Source organism: Agrilus planipennis, unplaced genomic scaffold (genome assembly GCF_000699045.2).
Source record: "Agrilus planipennis isolate EAB-ADULT unplaced genomic scaffold, Apla_2.0 scaffold175, whole genome shotgun sequence".
NCBI lineage: Eukaryota > Metazoa > Arthropoda > Insecta > Coleoptera > Buprestidae > Agrilus > Agrilus planipennis.
Genome location: NW_020442426.1, coordinates 191,680 through 203,269, shown reverse-complemented (window position 1 = coordinate 203,269; position 11,590 = coordinate 191,680). Strand labels below are relative to the sequence as shown.

The 11,590-nt window shown below is 32.8% G+C and overlaps 1 protein-coding gene across 1 annotated transcript in view; it reads left to right on the top strand.

Annotated features, from left to right (window-relative positions):
* The window catches only part of LOC108736497 (facilitated trehalose transporter Tret1-2 homolog), a 9,706-nt gene extending 1,852 nt beyond the window's left edge, over nt 1-7,854 (top strand). Inside the window, exon 2 of the mRNA XM_018468945.2 lies at nt 5,342-7,854. Coding sequence (XP_018324447.1) covers nt 5,342-6,678 — 1,337 coding nt within the window. The 3' untranslated portion in view covers nt 6,679-7,854. The remainder of the gene's footprint in view (nt 1-5,341) is intronic.
* The last annotated feature ends 3,736 nt before the right edge of the window (nt 7,855-11,590 follow it).

Below are 11,590 nucleotides of genomic sequence, written 5' to 3'. Positions count from 1 at the left end.
ATATGTACCTAATCCAATAATAATTCACAATTTTAATTAAATTCGACTAAAGAAGTGAATAACTTTCCTTTTCTTTGTAATTTCGAATTTATTTTGAGTTTAAAAAGCTTCCCCTTAAAATAATATGTATCGTTTGTGTCATCTAGGATAATTATTTTTTTATGTAAAATGCATATCCTACTAGAAGATGTAGTAATCATAATACAAAATTACGCAAAATTTTTTACAATCATTTTAGCAGAATATTCCTTATTGATGGTTTCTCTTAATTGGTAAAGTTATTATATAGTTGTATTTACAAGGAAAACTATAGGAGTAATGTTATTATATACTACAGGGTGTCCCAGTTTAATCTATCATTGCAAATGTTTCGCTAGGGAAGTCTAAATCTAAAATTCGTCTCTACTGAAGTTGTTAGACACAAAGGACACCATTTAATTCCATGGTCAGACACCTGTAAGTCCATGTGATATCCAATTTTCTTTTTTTAAATATTCCCCATATCTTTTACGTAATCTAAATTATACGGAAAAGTATACATCCAACTATGATTTTCCGGGTCCGGAAAAATGCTTTTTTCCATCTCGCCAAAGAATTATTCTATCAACAAGTTTTCTCGACGAGAATTGCTGGGTTCTCAAAGAGACAGAAATTCTATGGCCACAGCAACTTTCAAAGATGTAATTTTTCAATTTGATAATTCCCTAACTAGGTATACCCGGATGTCACAATCTTTGTTAAACCATATTTTAAACGTATTTTTTTCCTATATGATAAGATTCTGCAATAAAAGAATTGAAGTATTCATTTAAGAAAACAAAGAATTAGATGCCTCCTCCTTCTTAAAACCCAACAACTATTGTAGAAACAAAAAAGAAAATAAATTTACAAAAATATTTCAACGATATTTCATAAAAATTCGACCTATAGGCATATTAAGCCTTTGTCTAGCTCTTATTAAATATTGTTTAAACATTTTTGTGTTTTTATTTTCTTCAATGTCATAAAATTATCTTAAACTTAAAATAACCGAGCTTTGGATTGAATAAAAGTTTCGGCGAAATATATTTTTTTATTTCAGTAGCTTTTGCTACTGAAGGTACACCTGCCAAGTCTCAAGAAGTTTTATTAAAAAATTCTCTACCAAGAATATTTTATTTAATTTCATTGTTTTAATATTCTATATTTTTATGGGTAATAAAAATTTTACTGTCAATAAATAATAGATAAAGGAATTTCTACGGTTTTATTTCTTTTTAAATTTAGAAATTTGGATGCTTTTCTTTCTTTTTAAGTAAAATGATCTGAATTAACAAGGCTGTTATACAATGCTACACCATTTTAATTCAAAGTTATTTTTTAGTTGGAGGAAGGCTCATTTGGAAGTTACTCAAAGTAAAAAAGCAAAAGTCTAGTAATTACTAAAATTATGCTGTAGAAGGAAATTCAACTGTTTTTTTTTATAAAAGATACAGATCAAAGTTTGTCGTCACATTATCGCGAATAAGACACAGAAACAATCTAAAAAAATATTTAAATCAAACTATTTCTCTTTGATGTAACTTTTAATGGCGTAAGGTAAAAATTACACCTAGGGATAGGAAAAACTTTTTAATTGGTATTCAAAGTAAAAAATTAATAATTTCATCTTCGTGTCCTAATTTAAAGACAAAACTACGCCTAACGTAACTAGATCCGTACATTAGGTAATTTTTGTTCTCTAGAAAAACAAGTTCCTAAGCAAAATATTCTTTGTTTTTATTGAAAGTAAATTTGCGTACAAAAATAATCGGTTATGTTTTTTTTTCAACAGTTTTATTTATCTGATCGCGATTTTGCGTCTTTCGCATTATCGAGATTTTTACGCGGAAAACATTAATCACGGAAACCTTTCCTGCATGTTATGCTTAAATCAGAGTTGGCCGAAAGGTAGAGGTCAGCTGTCTAATTTTGAAGTTGAGTTTGGAAACAAAAATAAACGTCTTGCAAATTTTCACACGCCTCTGCTTTGAATGCTTGTTTTACGAAGGTTTTGTTAGATGTAAACATGTTTAACCGAAAATAAGCTAGAAAAGTTAGAACAATAGCTCTAATTGATGTTATCAGAAGGTGATGTTATCCAAGGAATTGTTACACAATATTTAATGATTCCGAGATATAATTGTAACACAGGAAATTTTTGATTTGTTACAGTGGAAAATTTGAAATTAAAAAATTGAAAGTCACTGCTTTGATGTCTACATACATACGTCGATTTTTTCAAATGAAGTCTATTCTAAATATAAGTTTCATGGCCTGCTGTTTTTTTTTTAGATTTTAGCATAATGGCATTGCGCAATCTAACCTCTAAAAATAATCTAAGTACCTATCTACCAACTTGTTGCTAGGCAAAAATGCAGCTACAGAAATTCAAAAACTTAAATAAATTGCATGATATTCAGGATAGAATTATTTTTTGTATTTAAATTTCAAAAACATATATATATATATATATACCAAGCAATCTTTTAGAAACGTACCAAATAAATTTAATGTCCTGATTTTTAGTATTTAAATGGTAACAAAAACAGTATGGAATTACTTCAAATCATTAGAAAATAAAAAAAAAACCTTTTCGGTATTAATTCCTCCGTAAAATGCATTCCCTAACTAGTGCGATTTCATCATCTTGTCTTCAATGTCACATAATCCCTTGATATATTTATAAAAATTCACAAACAGTCTCTATATGCACACATAATCACGTTATCTTATCACTCTCCGTCACACCTACACGGAAACGCACAGTTCGTTGACCTTTACGGTGTGCACTTTCCATTTTCCCGACGCCCCCGGTAGCTTACGTCACGAACTGTCTTCGGCGTCTCCTGTATTAGTAAGAGATGCGCAGCGGAGATGCGCGTTCACACATTTTCCCGATGGGCCCGGTACGAGAACACACAGCGGAGTGAATCGCAGCGTTCGGAAAGTTATGTTTATAAAGTTAGATGTAACGGCCTGGTAGCCGAACATTTTCCCGAGTGTCCTCGTAAATACGAACCCAACAAGACGACCGTTTGCGACTTGTAATTTTTGAGTTAAATTTAGACAATTAATTGAACAATTGCCAATTCAGATTCGGAATTGTGAGAATTAATCTTCATAAATAAATGATTTAGTTTAATAGAACAAGTACCACAATTTACTTAACTGGACCTATCAAACTAAATGAGAAAACAAATTAGGAACTAATTAATATCATGCAGTACCTATAAAAATAACAATTGGATCATAATAGCGGAAAATTTTTTGAGGATCATTTTTAGGGTTCCGTATCTCAAAAGGAACAAAATAACCCTTATAGGATTACTTTATTGTTTGTCAATCTAGACTCTTTTTCTTGGGAACGCGTGGAGGTATCAAGTTGAAATTAATATCAAAAACGCTGGTCTGTAAACCTTGGAGCTGTGAAAAAAATCAAACTTCTAAGTCAAACAAAAGATCAAAATCAGAACCTACAGGGTACTTCCTGATGTCCTAGAATCATCACAACAATTTAATAAATCTTTCAAAACACGTATTCTAAAGTATCATAAAAGTTTTTTAAATAAATAATTAGATTCTGTTTACGCAGTTTATCTAAATTAATTTAATTCAATCAGAATTTTCATTTAGGTTACTTATAAAATATTACATCCTTAAAGTGAATGTATCAAAGTAGATCTACTGGAATATATGGAAAGCAATAAATAAGAAAGAGTATTAAATGATCAATTAGGATCACACATCTAACCACATCCCCTACTCTTGTGATTTATTTTATGCCTGTATAAATAGTTATATTGACAAAATTGGAACAATTTTCACCAGAAGAAGCTAATCTTTTGGATAGTGTTTTTAATCAATATATACATATACTTCTTGAAACTATGGTGTTCATTTTGAACTGTTATCACTATTGATTATAAACAATGTTCTGCACAGTTTCTGTTGATCTTTAGTAAACTGATATTACAATCGAAATAGATTTCTAAATAAGATATCATTGGAATGCTGAGTCTCGGAAAGCTCAATCAAGTGATTTTGTTAGTAGCATCCTATCTACAACTTGGCGCAAAGGAAGGCATTGTAGCACATCACGGAGAAAATAAAAAAAGAAAATTTACTTAAATATTAAAGCGATTTTTACTATTTATCCCACTAGACCGTTCTTTCGTAAGCGAAAATAATAAAAATTTGGATGCGAAATTATAAAAATAAAATCCCAGCAGAAATAAACTTACTAGGTACTTTATTTGATATTACAAATTAAATTGTAATAATTGAGAAACTTGAAATAATTTAAAAAGCGTGTCAGAATTGAGATTATTATAAGTTACCTAATAAATTCTACTATTTCTGAAACCTATCTTTTATTACGTATATTAGCATTGAGTTTCCGATAATCGCAGCATATTCTTGTCGATCCATTTTTCTTTTTTACCAGTACTATCGGACTAGCAAAATCAGATGAGCTTTCTCTAACTATGCCTTCTTTCAACCATTCATTGATCTGTCTCTCAACTTCTTCTTTCTCAGGCTCCGATAATCTTCGTGGTCTTTGANAGACTGGTTGGACACGTACCTCCACTCTTTCCTATCCTGAGCTAAACTTCGCATTTCCCTAAAACTAGAACAACCCACATCCTTAACTATTTGCGAACAGTAATCTAATCTAGGTCTACCTCTACCCCTCTTAACTCCTGTTTCTGCCTCTAATATATCTCTGACTAGACCTTCATGTCCGAGAAGGTGTCCTACCAACCTATCTCGCCTATTTCTTATTGACGTCCATAAAGTCCTTTGTTCCATTCGCCGGTAATACCACATTTCGAACGCTTCTAACCTTTTCTTTTCCGCGCGTTTCGCACCCGTACAACGCCGCGCCCAAACATATACCTTTAACAACCTTTTTCGAATTTCTAAATTAACCGTTCGTCAGCATAGAAGTGACTTCTTTTTATTAAAGGCAATACGACCCTGCGCTATCCTCTGCTTTATATCCCTATTACTCCTTCCGTCCTGACTTATCTGACTTCCTAGATACCTAAAATCAGCCACTTCTTCTAATTTTTCGTCTCCTATCTTTATATTCGCTCTTTCCCTACTTTTTCTTCCCTTGCATACCAGTATTTTGATTTTACTTTTATCTAATTTCATACAACTTTTAGGGCGTGAATTTTATTGTCGGTGCACTTGTTCTTGAGTTTCTTATTTACTTAATATGCATTTCGTTTATTTGAATTTTTAAAAATTTTATTGAAAATACGACGTCCTGATTTAGCAAAATACCTACGTAAAACACTATCATCATTTGTTTCAGGTTCCTTAAATGTAATATGTAGCGGTATGCATTTCGGATGGCCTTCCCCATCCCTTCCACGCCTCCTTAGGGAAGATTCGCCCGTGAAGATAACAAGTGATGACGGTTCGTGGCTTGCTGTAATGCCTCTTCTGGGTGCTGTGCTAGGATCGGCCACAACCAGCTTTTTAGTGGAAAGATTCGGTCGCAAACCTGTCATCTTTGGTACTTCTATTCCATACATCATCACTTGGTTACTGGTAGCGTTCTCTCCAAATGCCGCCATGCTTATGGTAGCGAGATTTTTGGCCGGAATTACAGATGGGTTTCTCTTTTGCACCATGCCCATGTATCTGGGTGAGATTGCGGAACCGAGGATCCGAGGAACCATAGGTAGCAGTCTAAGTGTCAATTTCACCCTTGGAATTCTCTTAATCAACATCATCGGATCGTTTACGACAGTTAAAATGACAGCATTGATATCGACAATATTTCCCTGTTTGGCGGCAGCAACGTTCGTTTTCATGCCAGAGAGTCCTTATCATTATATCATAAAAGGGCAATTGGAAGAGGCAAAAATTAGTTTGAGAAAATTCAGGGGAAACGAAGATGTAGATGGAGAAGTCACTAGACTCATGGATGGTATTAAGGAATCGAATGTTAAAACAGCAAAGTTTACTGATCTCTTCATGGAGAAAAGTAACAGAACAGCGCTTCTTTTAATGATGGGTTTAAGAGCTGCCCAGCAGTTTGGTGGTACTTCTGCCATTACATTCTATGCTGGTACTATTTTCCAAGAAGCCGGCGATCACATCAGTCCTGAAGTAGCTTCAATTATTTACTTTGCTGTGCAATTGGGCATGGGATGTGTGTCGCTTATGATTGTGGACATCACCGGGAGAAGGCCCCTTCTAATTCTATCTATAACTGGTGCTTGCATCGCCCTTTTTGTGGAAGGTTCTTATTTTTACATTCACAACGTCACTTCTATAAGCACGGCGTCGTTTTCGTGGTTGCCTGTTGCAGCCCTGGTGTTCTACGTTGTGATTTTTAGTGTAGGAATGCAACCTATTCCAATGCTTATCCTTGGGGAATTATTTTCACCCGGCGTTAAAGCATACGCGTTAGGTTTTGCTGACATATACTTTTCATTTTTGGCAACGATCGTGTCCAAATTTTTCCAAGCGGTGAAAGACGAATTTGGAATATACGTACCATTCTTTACCTTTAGCGGTTGTTGTATTTTGGGACTTATCTTTATTGTTATCTGCTTTCCCGAAACGAAGGGGAAAACCTTGGAAGAAATCCAGCAGAACTTTAAGGGAAAGAAACCAACGAATAATCCAACTGAACCTTAAATTAACTGATTTTAGTAGATAATAAACTAGGAATTATTGGTTATTGGTATTCGGTTATTAATATAAACTAAATTTATTTTATGTTTATTAAAAAAGCTGATAAAGTTTGAATGAAGAAACTCAGTTGGTGCAGGTGTCAGCCAACTTGATACTAAATGACGAAATTATTGTATTTTACCTCAAACCTCAATATAGACGAGAATGTTAGGTTAGGTTAGGTTATTACCTCAAACCCCAATACAGACGAGATGGTTAAAAGATTAGAAATATGTTTAAAAATTTGGTTAAAAATGTTTAGTAGCTTTAAAAACAAGACAACCATACATCTCGTTTACTTAAATTAGTTGTTTCTTAAATTCTTTACTAAAAATATGAACTTTTGGTTTAAATTATGATTTATATTTTTATTTGGTTGGAGCAGAAATATTCCTCAAGTTCCCCATTTATTACCATTGTTTCTAAAACGAAGCCTTCCACCATACTTGCCAGCTTTGCACTACAATCTCGCCTACTGTCATTAATAGTCGCAAAGATGATTTTTTTCAAACAACAAATTATATGTTATACATCCAGCAGGCTATGCAGTGGGCTAAAAATAGTTCATAGATCTCGTCTACTTACTTAAATTAGTTGTTTCTTAAATTCTTTACTAAAAATGTGATCTTTTGATTTATTGTTTGGTTGATGAAAACTTTCAAAAAAAAAAAAGTGTTAGAAATATATAAATGCAGTAGCGATTGTAACGAATAGTTAAGGATACTTAAAACTAAGTCAGTTCTACTTAACGTTGCGCTTACTTAAGTTACACATATGAAACGTACTGGTTTTACAGTACAATTTATATTAATTTAAAAATTAAGTCAATATACTATATATAGAACAAATTACGTATATGTTCATTTGTAGGTATATTTCTTATGTTAAGTAATCATCTTCCACTTGCCAATAATTGACGTAAGGCTGATTGAATACTTATAACGATTGATGACAGGGTTAATCATCTATTAATCAATCACGAGAAAGAAGTTGAATATGTATTTCATGTGACGCAAAGCATATGTATACAACTAATGTGATACTGATTCTAAAGGTACTTATTGCGAAACTGCTATTGTATTATATTATCTATATAATTTAGGGTATTAATATTAATTGTAAAGAATCCTTTTTATACAAAGAATAAATTAATTACTTCTAAATACCTCATTTTTTTTTATTCAACAAAAGAATAGGTACTCTATTAATATTAATTTTTAAAGGCAAAAAAAATCGTGTGGTGACCTGGGACGCCCATTTGAAAAAAAAAACATCTGCAACTTAGTATACGTGAAAGAAGTAAAACTTTTTTGGCGATCTCTATACCTTATAACAAATAAGAAAACATTTTAGGATTAAGCTAACATGCCTATCACGTTGAGGTTGGCAGCGATTCGTTTTCAGCAAGTAGATATCCATATAATTAAATGGACCTTGTTGGAGCATACGTAATCCTAAAATGTAGCATCGTGCTACAGATGGCGTTCACTGCGCCATTTGTAGTATTTTCTAAAACGCACCGTTAAGACAGCAAGTAAAAGTTGGTCTGTGTTTTGTCAGGCTACCTGCGACGCGCTGATGAGATCCAAAAAGATCGAAATCGCGATCCGCGTCTGGCAGTTTCGACAGAATACAGACCACTTCGAATTATTTTATAAGGAGTATTAATTTAATACGTTTTTATTCCCTTTATTTTTCCAAGTGCTTAAGAAACCGTAAACTATCAATAACTACAGGGAATTGGAATTAATACATAATAAAACTTACTCTTAAATAAATATTGATTGTTGTTAAATAAACATTTACTGTAATACACTTACTGTAATATAACTGCACAAATACAACCAAAAAATTAATTTAGCACTGTAGTATACGGAATATACATTATACTATAATATATGAGATGCCGGTCACTGACAGCTGATTGTAATACTGATATGCGCATGCGCACCTTTCTATTCTCATAGTCCTTCGCTTCGCGAGACGAAACTTTGCAAAACGTGTCGTTTCATGGCCTTGAGATTTTACTCTCATCGAGCCCAAAGAAGTTTCACTTCAAGAAGTTATTAGTCTTGTAAGATTATCAAAACTAGATTTCGATATTTCCGGTTCTGGATAATGTACACATTTTGCCCATAGCAAAAAGATACGGTAATTCTTGCCCAAACGAACTGTCCAAATCGCAAGTTTTTAGCTTGTATAGTTTAGATGCTAATCGGTCTCATTCAAAGAGTTGAAATCGTGTTCTTTTTTCAGAAACAGTTGAATATCTCAAAAACTACTATAGATAGGTACAGGGAACCGCCAACAAAGTCTACCAAAATTTAAACAAAGGAACCAAAATATATAAAAATATATAGCGTGTTCTATTCAAAATAAGGAAGTGAGGTAGCGTCCATGGTATAAGTCTAGATTATGGCTCCCACCCCCTGAAGGGGGGGATCAAAAGAGGAGGTCTCCCCCACCACTGTACCATAGAAATTTCGTGGCGGTCTAACCCCCATAAAACGTTATGGGGATTCAAAGTTAATAAATATGCCAATTTTTATACATTTATAGGCATGTAAATATTTGTATAGTGATTCTTAAACAATATTCAAACGTAAAACTAATGAAAAATACATAAAAATATGGAGAAAGTTATATAAAAGATAATTTAAATATCTTTATCAATAGGGTAGGTTAGGTTAGGTTATCGGGTTTTGTTTAAGTGACCACCCTCTTTCGATCCCCCACTTCCACCCGCTTGAAAATAATTTTTTTATTGAATTTGATGTGAATTATAGTGCATGAAAATTGTCAAAATAATCAACTTTCAACCCCCATAACTTTAGTTTAGTTACACTAGATACGTTGAAAGAAACAGTTGGTTACAGTAAATAATATGGAAATCCTAAGTTGATTTTATCCACAAAAGTAGAATATGTTGACTTTACATATTTATTAGTGACTGCACTTTTTTCATTAACAATTCGTTGCATTCTTTTGGAGCAAAACAAACTGTTCTTGACCTTTACGTTAACCCCATACGATTAGAACTGTGTACCAATGGACCTCTCGAAAGTAACATATTGTAATAAATTGTTCCGCTTTACATCTGTCGTATACGGGTAAGGAAAATCGTTCACCGAACATAGAAATTACACATTTCTTTATTGGCATTTACAAAATACCTTAAAACCATATCTAAGCGCCTATCATACAAACCAACTAAAAATCATTCACTTAAACTTAAATTTATCACAAAAAACAAAATTATATTCTTCCCCGATCTCTCACTCTGTTCTCTTTTTTAAAGTTATTTTTTAAAGGAGTCGCTCCCTTTCCTTCTGCTCTTAATATTGCTGTGTATTCACTCCCTATTTAAATTTCCACATCTTTTTCTGTCATACGACTTAAACACTCATTTTCTCTTCTGCATACTCTACATTTTCTATCTTTGTCTCTTTCAACCAAATTTGTTCTCATTGCATTGTTTTCCTGTCCTAAATTTTTCCATAACTGTCATATTCTTGTTTCCTCCTTACCATTTTCTCCATATCTCTTTTCTTATGCCTCCTTCCTGTAAAAGCTTTAATTTTTTTTTCATGTCTGATTTCTCTCTTCTCATCTTAAAATCAAGTACTGCGTGCCTTTCCAATTTTAAAGGCTATTTTATGTATATTATAAATAATATCTTCACTTGATTGTAGCTTTTGCACCCACAGATTTTCACTCCATAGAATAAAACAGTTCTTCCTACTGTGTTGAATAGTACCTTCTTTCCCAACCATTTTTGAATAACTTCTACAATTCCCCATATTTTTCCCTTTATTGCATTTACTATTGCTATTCGATTATTTATTTCTGCATAATCCTTGTTATTCTCTCTGAGATAGTTACATTTCAAAACGTATTTGTACGAATTTTCCTATACCACGACGTATTTTTCCCTGTGCATGGTTCTCAATTCGCCACTAGTGTATAAATTCATATATTATGTAAGTATAATAACAGTCAGTATTCTTTAGTGGCCGACTACATCCATCTTCTTGATCTACTAATTGCGAATTATCGGCTGCTATCGGCGTTATTGACAGGTCATTAATTAACAAAAAAAATTACCAACCAGTACCAATGTTCCTGTAGAATAAACCATCACGAAGTCCAAAGGAAAAAAAAAAAAAGGAAAATAAAAGCTCTGAATTAAAGACAAAAACATGTTTAATAAAAGTTCATTGGACTTTTGGAACCGTTACTGTATTCCCTTTCTTACTATGGTACATGCAGTAGGCCGTGTACATAAAGCTACTAATCTTTTTCATGGTTACGCTTAATTTAAGCCAGTACAGGTGTGAGTCACACATACATACATATATTTGTTTGAACGATGGCATGGGATTTCATCAAATTATGTGTTGTTGCTCCTTTATTCAGCGAAATTACATTGCTTAACGTGCACTGTTTTTTTTTTATTGTGAGAAAAACAAGTTGACGAAAGAAAGTTTAGAATGCTCTACAAGAAGTTGTTAAGTCATAAAATAAAAATTTTACATGTGTTATTACGGTCTTGGGTTACAAGGAACTTTTTCACATGCAGCATATTCTTATGGAAAGTATGTCTTTACTTTATCCATCTTGCTGATTCCCAAAAATAAGGGAGAAAACTATTGCATAACACCGCAAGATAAAAATGTTCAGTCTCTCAGAGTCTCTGAAAGCGAGACTCGAGTCTCTCTGGTGTTGCTGAAAGAGAGTGTCAAAAAAACTGTTCAGCGTCACTGAACGAGAGCCTCCAGTCTTTCATAGAGAGATCCTGATTTTTTTTGTCCAGTCTGTAAATAATATTTTATAAAATTATATGACGAGTTATTACTTTTAATTTAAAAAATCATCA